Source organism: Dendrobium catenatum, unplaced genomic scaffold, assembly GCF_001605985.2.
Source record: "Dendrobium catenatum unplaced genomic scaffold, ASM160598v2 fragScaff_scaffold_853, whole genome shotgun sequence".
NCBI classification, from domain to species: Eukaryota; Viridiplantae; Streptophyta; class Magnoliopsida; order Asparagales; family Orchidaceae; genus Dendrobium; species Dendrobium catenatum.
This window is the reverse complement of record NW_021319315.1, coordinates 7,379,829-7,393,416: the sequence shown is the minus strand read 5'-3', so window position 1 is coordinate 7,393,416 and position 13,588 is coordinate 7,379,829. Positions and strand designations below refer to the sequence as shown.

Here is a 13,588-nt window from a genome sequence, read left to right as displayed (position 1 = left end):
ATTTTTCTCTCCTAACCTTGATTAAGATCTATGATTATTTTATTTTCTTATTTTCTTAAGAGTGGAGATTAGCTTATTATTAAAAATTACTTTCCATCAAATATTCATAGTATAGAATTTTTTTTAAAGTATTATTAATGTAACTTTTCAACCATAAAATTATAAGATTTGTACATTGATAAACTACTCATCTTAATGCCTATTTATTGCATATAAATGAGAGTAAGTTCTCAAATAGCTATTAATCTAATTGATAATAATCCTATAAATGGTGATTAAAAAACCCTTATAGAAGTATTATACCAAATTAATCAAATTATACAAGGGGGAAAGACCGGTGCAACGCGACCCAGTAGGGACCGGCAGGGATGCGACGCTACGTGGCAGTGAGGATGCGACGCTACGTGGCAGTGAGGATGCGACGCGGGGGACAAGCGGGTCAGCGACGCAACAGGCAGGCAGACGGACGCGATGAGTGATTGGCCTTGGGCATCTGCGGTTAGTGACGGTCAGTTGCGATCATGTGGGCAAGCTCGATCACGCGGGCAGCAATCAGCGGGTCAATCCGGGTCATTCATAAGTTTCCATTTCAAACCAAACCCCCCGATCTAATTATTGAAACGGGTCGAAAACCTTAATCCGAACCCAAAATTTCCGTGTCGGATTTAAATCAGGTTTTAAAATTGTGTCAAATATTGACACCCCTACTTGGGAGTAAATACTGCTACTGGGCCAAAAAAAGAAACAAATATTGGAAACGATTTCATCAGTCTTCCAATTTGTGGTAATCAATATTTTATCTGTTTTATTGAGAGCTGAACATACTGCGCCTCATACAAGATTAAGAAACTAAAAATGCATTAACAGAAGCATACAAAAAAGTTAACTGGGCCTGCTAATCAAGCACTAAAACTGTTCAGTTTAAGGAGTGGGAATCCACCACCAAATTTTCTCAGGCAAAACAAATATGATGACGATAACAGAAGCAAATTGAAACCTGTTAACGCTTTTTCTTGCTTCCCTTTGCGGCATTGGATTTTGATGGGCTCACGAGAACATACACAAATAAACCCACAAAGAGCAGTACTACGACCTGTGAGCCGTATTTTGTCAATAACCTCTGCATATTTCAAACCATAGTTAGAAGAATGATGGAAGAGTTACTGTTTGTATATATAGGCATTAGTTTCAGTGAGATTCTTTACCTTTGCCTGAAAGGAATTGACCAATGAAAACGGCAGCAAGAGCGATCAGAACATCAAAAATCCAGAAATCTCAGTGATTTAAAACTAAATGTAAGAAAGGAAAATTGACAGATTTAGGTTTTGTTTGGGACAGCTTTCTTACTGTTTAAAGCAGCTTTTTAAAAATTTTGTACTAAAAAACTGTTTTAAGAAACAGTAAAGAAGCAGTCCCAAATGAAGCATAAATAAGGATAACGAAAAGGCTTACCCATTCGAACTTCTTTTCTTGAGGCTTGTCAGCAAGAATGTCAAGAGGTTGAATGGGAGTAGAGTAAGCCTCCTGTAGCATGAGTATAAAAGTAAGGTCAATTTGAAAAAAAAAGAAGATTTCAAGAATTTACGAAGAAAGAAATATTTCAGTAAATCCCGGGCCTCCACAGATTACAAAACTTCAAGTAGCAAAATCCCCATACTAGGGAACCTATCAATGGTTGTGGGACAGTGCATCCAACTCCCCAGGATCTCCAGGCGACTCAGGTCAAGACAGTTACTAAAAATTACAAAGCTAAAAAGAAATATAAACCCACGGGCTAATAGTAGCTTATCTAAAGAAATTTGCACAATTTTTATACACTTTCCGCAACATGGAAGATAAAGCTTTTAAATATGAACTTAGGTGGGTACGAAAATATTCGAAGAAACAGAGAAAATAAACCTAATAAAACGGTGGATAAAATCGGCATTAGAAGGTTAGGAAGGAGAAAGAGAGATCTAAGGTAATATACTTCTAAGACTGGAAATCTTCAAAAATGATTAACAGAGAATACATTTTAAAACGTCACACATGTCACTCAACAGGAGTGAAAATAAAGAGAATTCATAAAACGGTGCGAAATAGTCAGGATATAAAGATTTAACAGATCGCCCACCAAATGCTCTAAAGATTTAACAGATCCCCATGTATGGTGATGAGGATCCACATTATCTATATTTTTAACAGTTTCAGAATGTGATGAATGTCATCAAATACTATATCGATTTATTAGCTTCTGATTCACAGTTCGTCCACCATCCCACATCTTCATTTTTTCATGGGCAGATAATCAAATTATATAATTGCTACATTTGCCTCTTTGGATCAGAGCCCTGCATTGGGTACCCACACCCACCCATAATGGGTATGGGTGGGTATGGGTATGCCCATGGCCTTGTGGATGGGTATGGGTGGTTACTCAACATCAGGGGATAAATCGATTTACATTGCTAATCACCATATATCTTATATTATTATTGCAATCCTCACTACATAGTGTGCAACACTTAATCACGCTGCGTCTACAATAAATTCTGATATGCGGCTTGAAAGTATGCAATAAGAGCAAAGGGCAACAAGCCTCAAGGCCATCAATTTGTGGCAGACTGTGTTCATAAAGCATGGAAAATGGGTAGGTATAGGTGGGTACGGCATCTCGAAAGTCACCATAGGTGAGCGTGGGTGGGCGAAGCCCGTCCGAGTAAAGTATGAGTACCCAATTGGTACCCAACCAAGACCCTATGTAGGGCTTTGCTTTGGATCATATAAATTCTGCCTCATGACTAATTTATTTCAAAATAGTAACACCATTAAAAAGTTATGAGGAGATTTTCAATATTCGTGGGATGCCCTTCATGAGATGTACTGCAAAGTTCCAACAAGATTTGAAATAGACCTGTAATGCAGCTTTTGTTGGAACACGAAATTTGATAACAGCAGGAGAACCTTGGAAAGCGCCCTTCACCTTGGACTCCAAAACAAATGAATGTGAAGCAGTCGCGCCTCTAATAACAAAACAGACAAGATGGGAAAATTATATTTTTTTACATTGATAAAAAAGTAAAATGGAGAGGGTAGAGAAATGTGCATGGGTGTCAATATAAAGAACTCACGCATCAAGCCGTTCCCAGGTCTTTGAAGTGCTACCAGATACAACCTCAAATTTATCTTGAGGCCAGCTATCATCAGCAAGGCTCACATCATAGGCAGTCCTATAAAGTTGTCAAATAAGAAGAAGTCAGGTTACCCAAGAAGATGCACATCTTGAAGCTTTAAATGAAACCATTCCCTACTTCAGATAAGTCTTGGATTTATCTTTACATATATGTAATAACAATTTCAGAACCAATAAAAAAATTTCAAATTCTTTGAACTACCTATCAATGGATACATTTAATTTAGAGATTATCTTAGAAGATTTTTTATTGTTTTTCACATAATGGTATTTTTGGGGCAACTTTTTCACTACATTTTATAATCTCAAAAATATCTATAATGCAAATGTGCTTTTTCACAACCAGATATGTTAGTGTAGTAGCAATAAGTAAAAAGTCCAACTTTTTTCTTGAAGGAAAAAGCCTATAATACTCATTTCAGCCTTCAAAAACTATGTTTTTCTCTGACCAATTTACAACTAATTTTAAGAATAGTTAAAAACAGTCCAAAACAGGACCGGAGTGCAATCATATATTACATAAAACTTTGGCTTAGTAGTCTGAAGAATGGAATTATGTTATATAAGATAAATGTCAAGAATGCAATAAACACCAGCAGCTTTTGGGACACACCACTGCAGGATCCAGCATAGAAACGTTGGCTTACATCTTTCAGAGATTTTTATTTATGCTAACCATAAGGTGTTTTTCTTTCCATTGGAATAATAGCGTGTTTTTTTTTTTGGAAAAATGTACCAGCTTTTATGGGCTCACAAAACATAACTCTGAACATCAATTGATATTTAGAACATTAATCAATATTCATTTAAGAATTCAACAATGCATATTCTCCTGATTAAAAAATGGAATGTTGATACCTTAGGGATTAAAGATTAATCTGCATAAATCCATGTTTCCAAGTCAAGGTAACAACAGAAAGATGCAGCAAATAGTGGCGATTATTGATTGTTGCAGCATTTTCGCAGCATCTTCAAACTCAGCCAATTGGCAAGCATGTGGTTGTAACTTATTCAGTTATTCTTGAACATTAATTGATATCTGTTTTATTCGTTGAATCTCATTGTGTTGGTCATCGTGTTTCTCTAGTGTGGTCCAATGGGGGGATGTCCATATAGTTAACTTCTCATTATTATTGAGGTTTAAATGGTTAGGAATTTTTTTTGAAATTCCTTATTTATTTATCTATCAATTAAACCAGGTACCTCGAGCTCTATATTATGCTGTAAATGATTTTTGCTCTATTTTTTAGGCTTTTTTCACTTGAAAGCAAGGCAACCAATGGATTATTTCCAGGATTGCTAAAAACAGCAACTTGGACTATTTTCCAAGCGTGTTTCTGCCCTAGACAGCAATCAGTTGTTGTTTCCTGCTTTCGTTCTGCCAATATCAGCAACCAAACTTGTTTTCTCCGAATTGCTGCAAGCAGCAATCTGTTTCCCTGATTTTGGTTTGAGAGCAACAGCAGCTGCACAAGAAAACAGGATTCTTGTGAATATTACAAAAGCCAACAGCAGCAGTCTCTTGCGCATTCCTGTAGCACCAAGGGATAGCGCAGACAAATAGCAGTATCACTTAGCATAAGCAGCTGAACTACAGAGCCAGGCAATATAACTGTGTCATGCTACAGTACCCGCAAAACTCCTTGTTTTTTCTTTTAGTTAGAATACTCGAGAATAAGGTCGAATATAGCCGGGAGGAAGGATGTCTGTGACGGATTTCATTATTTTCATTGCATAAATTAGAGGCTTTAAATAGGCAATTATAGCATATTGATCAATCCTTAATCACACTATGTGGGGTCGACTACATGAATCTTTTTTCTCCATTGTGTCCTATTAAGAGTTAAATTCTAATTTAAATATGATAAGGAAATGTCATTTCTAACATTTTCTAACCAAGCCTTTTAAGGTCTACATCTATCTTTCTTAACATAAGTCAAATATAATACATCTACTTTCCTAACCGGGTTTTATGTGACCAAATCATCTAAGGCGACTCTCTCTAATCTTATCTTCCACTGGAGCTACTCCATCCTTTTCATGTATATCTCTTTTCGTATCCTACCTCTAAGAGTAAAGCCACTCATCCACCTGAGCATCCTCATCTCTGCAACACTTAACTTAATATCATGCTTATCTTTTAATGGCCAATATTCTGCACCATAAAGCATTGCAGGTCCAACCACAATCTTATAGAATTTTCTCTTAAGTTTGAGAGGAACTTTTTTATCACACAACAAGCCCAATGCATTCCTCCACTTCAACCGTCTAACTTGAATTCTAAAAATAATATCCCTATCTATTTCACCATCACTCTAAATAATATACCGAAGATATTGAAAAAGTATACTCTTATTAATGACATGCAGAGATTAGAAATATTAAATCTAACATACTCCTCTATAAACTCTATCAAAAGGTCAAATCTATCTGTAATAATAAATTAGATAAGTTCAAATTGGAATTATCCTAGTACCAAATTAAGAACGCCAAAGCACACTACTCCAAGTTTCAAACTCAACCTAATCATGTTTTAATGCAACCATCCAAATTCTAAGTCCTTCATTTCTCTTGAATGATATCCAATCGACAATTTATCGTACCTATGGAGCCCTGGCAACACCCACTTTGATCACTACAAGCCAGGTTACCTAAACATCACCAGTACTAATCTCCATTAAGAAATTCAGCAGTTAAAACTTCAATGAACATAATTTCCTAACCCCTCCACAATCTAATGCCCAACTTATACAAGCAGGTTCTCCTAATAGACTTCATTAAAGTTTTGAAAAAAAAAATCACCTTTGTGATTTGATCACCAAATCACAGGGGCCCCTTCAAGGAAGATTCACTCCTATGAAATCATACTCTAAGGTAGGAAAAGGCTGACTTTTCAATCACCCAACTATACCATTTCATTGGGGTTACCAACTAATCTTTTAAAAAGTTTCTAGAATATTTTAAAAGCTTTTAAGAGCTTTCTAGTTTATATAGCAAATGATGGTAGAATAGAGGAATCGCGAAAAAGTTGAGAAATAAAGGAATCAGTTGAATATAAAGCTGAGAAAGCGTTAGTAAAAGATTACAAGAAGAAAATGACCCATGAAGCTAGCATAGTGAACAATAGTTGATCAGCGACAATGAATAGCATTAGGATGTGCATCAATTATGCAAGGCTTGGAAAATTCATCTTAAAAGAATTGATGGTTCTAATATATTTGGGGGAATTGCTATTAAAATTCCAGTATAGATATCATTAAATCATCACGTATAGATCAATCTTCTCACTTTAGGTACCTTCTGCATCAACCAACATTGGATCAGATTTCATCACCAATAATAATTTAAGGCATGAATGACTAGAAATTATATAAATTATGAGTTGAATGTGAAACCCAGAGGATGTGGAAAAGAAAGAAGAATCTAAAGTATTAGTTCATGGTTCATGATATAAAGTCCCAACAAATATATTAATAATTGAATTCGAACCTAAATTTTAAAAAAAATTTCAACTTTTATCGGCATACGTCCAAATTCATGATATGATTTTATATAATCCCATTAGTTCTAATAGTGAATTTATTAAGTTCACATAGGAAGCCTCACAGCATTTGGATGTATTGTAGTTAACAAACTTCATATGCATCTTATTCAAATATTCAATAAACTTATGATTAATAAAGTTAACAAAATTTTTTAAAAGTATTTTCATACAAATCATGCATATGAATAATAAGCATTGCATTATGATACAACACACAAACTTAATAAATAGGCCTATTGTCTTCAGTATCTCCTCCTTCAACCCATTGACGGCGAAATATCCTTCTACTTTGTAGATCCACCCGTTCACATCCTCCCCCTCAAAGATTATCATCTTCAGTTTCCTCACCCTCGAATTGCCTCTATTCCCTCTGTTCCCTCCATAATTTCTCATTCCCCAAGGGGGTGGTTCCCCCAAGTGTCCCAATCATCCCTTCTACGCTCATACCCAAAACTTTCATCAAATTCCCACAGTCTCTTTTTAAATTCAGCACCACTTGGATCATAATAAATCCCTCTCCTTTCAATTCGAGCCCTTTTCAGTCATAATTACCCTTTTCCCTTTCAAATTTTGCCCCTCTCCTCTCCAATTTAGCACCGCTTTGTTCATACTCCACCTCCTCACGCTTCTCCCCATACCCCCTACCCGGCTCCCCCACAGGAACAGGCTCCAGGGGAGGCATCCTCTCTTTTCCTTTTTGAGACTCCACCTCCTGATCTTCCCTTTGCCATATTGGATTATAGTTTTCCCTGCTTCCTAGGTTGGCGGAGGCTTCTCTCGCCTCTGATGATGCCATTTTGGATTGACCCTCGAGCAACTTCTTCAACATCTCCCCCAGGCTGGAAAAATTCACATCCATCTTCTCATGGATGGCTGAAATTTAACTTTTGACATCTAAAAGTTGAGTGTGGAGATCTAAAATTTTAATTTTCAATTGTCTAATCTCCCCTTCCAACACTTCTATCTTTCTTACTGACATGGGAACTTGGATTTAGACTCCAATAGCAAGTGTTGCAAGTTTGATGCGAATTTAGACCTCCAATCAGAAAAAACAACAGGATCGGATACGGAACACAGCAAAATTAAACAAGGAAGACTTCTATTTCAGCCTAGGAAATTGCTCTGATACTAATTTGTTAGGAAACACTTGAAGATCTCAAGTAAAACCTAATGATCTTGACAAAAACAGCGAGAAATCTCCACAAATCCAATGAAAAATCAGAGAAAAACAAGAATTTTATTGCAAAACACAAACTAACGGAAGAAAATAGCAAGATACAATTAATCCTCTACTTGACAGGAGGATCTCTCTCTCCCAAATCTCTAGACACCACTAGAGCCCAAAAACCTAAAAGATCTCAAATTTCAACCAAATTCAAGATACCCTAACCCTAGGAAAACAAAATATTTAATGCATACAATCCAAAAGGAAATATCTAAGCAGTCCCTACATTCAAATGTCCCTTCTAATCCCTCAAAAAACCTTCCTAAACTGCTCAATGGCTCCTGCGGTTTGATCGGCGTACAAGAGAGGCAGAAGAGTCTGCCTCTGTTCCACCTGAGTCGATCCCGTGCGGACCGGCTGGACCCGGTCTAACATATTGCAGCTTAATTTATACTTAATTTTTTTGCATAAGACTTTGAAACAAATATTGATAATATTATAATCTCTAGATAAATGATGGTTGGCTATAAGACCGTCAACTTGTAGAAAATATTTAAACACATTATATCTATCTTAATCAAAATTCTTAAATTCATCCCTATAATCAATGAATAGCAAATATCCAAAATATATATTATAGCAGCGAAACTTCAGAAAAATATTTGAGAAAGTCCCATCAATTTATTTTAGCAAGTTCAATTCTTTAGGAATCAAGCATCCTATGCATGTTTAAAAAATCTTTTATCTCACCAAGATAAAAACACCTCCGAATTATACCTCCCATCAAATATAGAAATACAACTCTAAAATCCATTATAATTGTTAAACTTGCATGGATCCCTAGCCAAATTGATTTTGTTTGAATCACATATTTTCTTCTTATGTCAGTCAACCTTGATTTTATGTCCCTCGTTTAAAAAACATTATGATAGCACATTAAGTTCTAAAATCAAATATTATGTCAAGCTTCTTAAGTTCTAAGGTTTATAATAAAAATTTAATATAAGATACAGAAGACCATGAAGTAAGCATACCAAATCAACACAACACTAAATAATTATTCACTACATTCAATGACAAATTAAAACAAGATGGAAATCACTTTAATCAAAAGAATAATAACCTCCTACTAAAAATTAAGAATTGAGAAAGCTATGCATGTATTTTAAAATGAACACTTAGAAGAAAATTAATATTATATCAAATTTGACTAAACACAATCTCATTTTCAAATCAATAACAAAAACTAAATACGAGCGAAGTGAGAAAAAGAATAAAACTAAGAAAGATTTTACTAAAAAGTGAGCCTCTAGCTTATTCAACAAGATATCTCTCCCTAAATTAATCAAATCTTTCACTTGAACAAAATCTCAATAATGAGAGCAAAAGAAATCGCACATCCAACTAGAAATTTTATTCACAAACTAATAAAATGAGTTTTGTATACGTCCCCAAACTCTATTTATAATTACAAAACTAATTGAAAATCCCTTGCCTCAATAGCAGCTAAAACGCAGACAACCAATAATTGTTCCTGCTACTAAGCTACCAAAGTCAAAAATGTGTGTAACAATCACATGAAGATGAAACAGAGGAACCAACCGCAAACCCAAATAATAAAGCAAATAAGTCAATCTAAGATAGAGCCGCAAAATTGTAAGAAAAAAAAAAAGAATCAATTGTTGATCTTGGAAAGCTGCATGAAGAAGATCAACAAATAAAATAATCATAGAAGCGCCAAGAAAAAAGGAATTGGCTACAGATAAAGCTGAAAAAGTCACAGGAAAGAGATGACTTGTTAAACTATCAAAGTGATCAACAATAAATTATCAATAGTGCATAGAATCTATATCAAAGGGGCTCAATAATATTCTAGAATCAACATGTACACCAAAGCTACTTACCCTCTCCTATTTTCTATGGACCTCTTCCTTGATCTACATGATCATGTCATTTATTGATCTCCTTGAATGTGGCATGTTTTGCTTTGTCTGTCACATCATAACCATAGTTCAACTACTCAACCCTCCATCCCATGCCTTCCATATGTATGGCTTTTAATGAGACTGTATAAACATAAACCATTATATTTGAATTTTTCAAAAGTAGCAATCAAAACAAATGAAGGGGCCCTAATAGCCTGCTGAAGAACTTTTGCACAGTAATTTTATCAATAATATAATCAGTATTTCAAATGAGTTGCAAACATGGCTTCCTCTTCCCTTCTCTTTTCTCAATAAATCTAGAAGGGGCAGATTGAAGCACGTAATAAGAATCTAAAAGTGGAAGAGCAAGCATGAATTTTTTGGTGGAAGACAAAACTGGTCACTTATGCAGCTCTGCTATATCCACTATTAGTTACTGATTCAATAACAAGACAAATCTGTAAAGCCATTAGGAAAAAAAATTGGCCACAACTAATTCAAATTTTGCTTTCTGCTTTTGCAATTTTGTGATGGTGAAACCCTACGCATCACCTAACAGAGCTTAATTTGTTGAGTAAAACAATCTCTAGAAATAGCATCTTCTTCGCCCTATCAATGAGTGCATCCCTTAACTAAATCTCAAGTACTTCATGATTCATACGCTCTTAATATTCTTCTTTTACTCCTGCACCTTCTCTACTTTCCTGCACCTTAGCATTTTTTCCTATTTCTCTGCTCTAATTTCAGCCTTAGCTGTTCCTTGAAGTTTCTTCCTATGTTGTGTGCATTTCCTAAAACTATTCTCCCCGTAATACTCTTCTTCTTCCATTAAATATTCATTCCCCTCGTAATATTTTTCTTTTCATGTATGTTTTAATTCCTTATTGAGATATGCATTTCCTCAAACTATTCCCCTCGTAATGCTCTTATTCTTCTATTAAATATTTTTTCCTCTCATAACATTTGCTTGTCATGCATGTTTTAATTCTACACTGAGATAAAAGTCAATAGCACACATTATCTTACATTCCCAAAAGAGTCACTTCTTATGTATTTACAAGTCAATAGCACACATTATAGCAATGTTTTAAATTCCCAAATGAGGCACTTCCTATCTTACATCTCCAAACCCTAAGCACTCAATCTCAACAAGTCCTAACTGGTGGTCCTCTTCTATTCTAGATATGTATTTATAATGCACTAAAAGAACACCAATCAATTGCAAATATTCTTTGCTTTCTTCAAAAATGGTGAAGATAACTTTAGAGTCATGTACATCTAATAAGATGAGAAAATTTTTATGCATAATAATTATCACTCCAAGCATGTCACATGCGTTTTATGAATTTAAATTTTTTCTTGGTAAAATCTTCACATTGAACTAAACAACAAATATGAGTAAATCTACAAGTTTAGCATAGGCTAACTTAAATTAACATATGATAGGCATCAAAGTATTCTCTTATTTTTTTATGATGACGACGATAAAGAGAAATTCTAATTCAAATCATTTGCAAGCATTTGATAACAAAAGGTGCATAAAGTGCATAAGACTACTATCAATGCACGACTTAAAAAGGAGGTTGACGTACTTAACTCTTACTTCAAAGCATTTAATCTAACAGTATATCAGCACAAATCATAGCACACAAATTTTTCCTAACACCTAAAACACTTAAAGATTTCTCAGTAGTCATAATAATGGCTAATAAGACTGCCATGGTGCATTATCAAGTGCAATATTTGCACGCATAAATTAAATTGGTACTAAAGCACCTTAAGCTATCCCTACTATATATAAAGATTAGCAAATCAACCCAACATAAAGTTAGTTTAATTAACAAACATTATCTTGTATATAGGACTCCACCAAATCTTCTGATAACATATGGACCAAGCACTTTTTTTCTTTTATGCTAGTGCATCCAGTTTCTAAATGTTAAACCTGGACCTTGCTGTAACTTCCAACTTGTTATTGATTCATAATAGCTCCTTCCAGTAAAACAAATGTCAGCAGAAACACCATAAGAAATAGTACATTAACTGAACAGAGCTTGGTATGGGCAACAAGTTCAAAGCGACTAGGAATTCAAAAAGGCATCTCCATAAACTGCATCTTTCATAAAGCCTGACACATGTAGACTTACAAGTATCAAGAAAAGGTGGCACCCAAGGATATCATGAAGAGCCAACATGTCTAGCCTAATAAGAGATTCAACTAATCAAATAATCCTTAATCAATTGCAAAAAAAAAAAAAAACTAATCAACATAAACGATCAAACTCAATCTATTGTAAATTAGGCGAGCTGCGAAGTCCACAAATAAAGAAAAAGAGCATATCAGGACAGCCCGTCAACGAACAAATTTAAGAGCAAGATAAACCCTAGGAACACAGGCTTCGCGGCAAACCTACACGGATCCTTGGTTGAAGATATCGATTGAAACAATTAACTGCTCCGCGCCGGACTTGAGACGGGATTGGCTCACCTTCTTGTTCACCACCATAAAGGGCACATCCGAACTCGCTATAACCGAAGAAACAAGTATCGCCGACACGAAAAGAGGGAGCATGAACGCCAATTTCGATCTCGTCATGGCTAGGGTTTCGTCCACTCTCAGATCTAAACTCCGTGGAAAACTCCGGAGAGAACCCAGACGAAAATTTTATTGGGCTGGCAGCGCAAAATGGAATAAAACTTGATCCAAAGAAACCCTAAGTTCTCAACTCTAGACTGGTCTGATTCAACTCGAAGCTAATTGATTTTGATCTTGGTTAAGCCAGAACCTTGACAAATTAAAAAAAATAATTAAATAGGTCAATTTTTCCAGTTTAGCTATAACACCTCAAACAAAACCAGCAAGCAAATTAACTAGTTGTCAATTTTTTTAGTGAATCTAGCATTTGTATACTAACAGACATGTAGTCGCCCAAAACATCTGAAGTTACTCGCCAGATCAAAGTTAATTCGACTGAGGCTTTATCAAATAAGTATTATTCTCAAAGGTTTTGTCATTAGGAGCTATTCATGCAATTAGATTGCTAGAAGTTAGTTAGAAATATTCATTTTACAATAAATATAGTTAAGTCTTGTTGTTATGTAATTTTAATTGTGTTATCAAATGTAGCTCATATAGTTTTTGATGCACCAATACAAGTATGAAACGAACACATGACAAACCTATTATTGAAAATATAAAACACGAATAACCATTAAATATAATGTATAAAAATATATAGTGATAACACAACAACAACAATAATAATAATAACAAGCCTTTATCCCACCCTGTGGGGTCAGCTACACGTATCATTTTCCTCTCTTGTGTCATGTTCAAAGTCAAATTCTCATTTAAATCTAGTAAAATTGGTCATTTTTAGTAGTTTATAACCATTTTTTTTTAAGTCTACCTCTACCTTTTCTAGCATAGGTCGGATTTAACGTTTACACTATGCTAACAGGGTCAACTGAAGGCCAACAATTTATATAACCAAAATATTTAAGGCAACTCTCTCTAATTTTATTTGGCAATGATGGTAGTCCAATTTTTTTCACATATATACTCATATATATCATACTATGTTTCTAAGTGTAAAGTCACTTATCCACTTGAGCATCCCCACCTTTGCAACACTTCACTTAATTTTATATTTCTCTTTTAATGGTCGACATTCTTCTCCATAAAGCATTGCAGGTCTCACTACCATCTTGTAATTTTTTTCCTTAAGTTTAAAGACTAATTTTCTATTATACAATAGGATCGATGCATCCCTCCACTTCAA

At 34.9% G+C, this 13,588-nt stretch overlaps 1 protein-coding gene across 1 annotated transcript; it reads right to left on the bottom strand.

Annotated features, from left to right (window-relative positions):
* Positions 1-749: 749 nt before the first annotated feature.
* LOC110107377 (translocon-associated protein subunit beta) lies at positions 750-12,560 on the bottom strand. Its single transcript, XM_020837619.2, has 6 exons — positions 12,221-12,560; positions 3,111-3,209; positions 2,894-3,002; positions 1,453-1,524; positions 1,206-1,211; positions 750-1,120 (listed from the first exon to the last, which is right to left on the bottom strand). Exons 1-6 carry the CDS (start codon positions 12,400-12,402, stop codon positions 1,001-1,003), a joined length of 588 nt encoding a protein of 195 aa, XP_020693278.1. The 5' UTR covers positions 12,403-12,560; the 3' UTR covers positions 750-1,000.
* Between the last annotated feature and the right edge of the window lie 1,028 nt (positions 12,561-13,588).

Coding starts and splice junctions, on each gene's coding strand:
- LOC110107377 (XM_020837619.2), bottom strand. CDS start 12,402: ATGACGAGATCGAAATTGGCGTTCATGCTCCCTCTTTTCGTGTCGGCG. Junction 3,210..12,220: donor ATCTTCAACCAAGGATCCGT/GTAGGTTTGCCG, acceptor ACAACTTTATAG/GACTGCCTATGATGTGAGCC. Junction 3,003..3,110: donor ACCTGGGAACGGCTTGATGC/GTGAGTTCTTTA, acceptor TTTTGTTATTAG/AGGCGCGACTGCTTCACATT.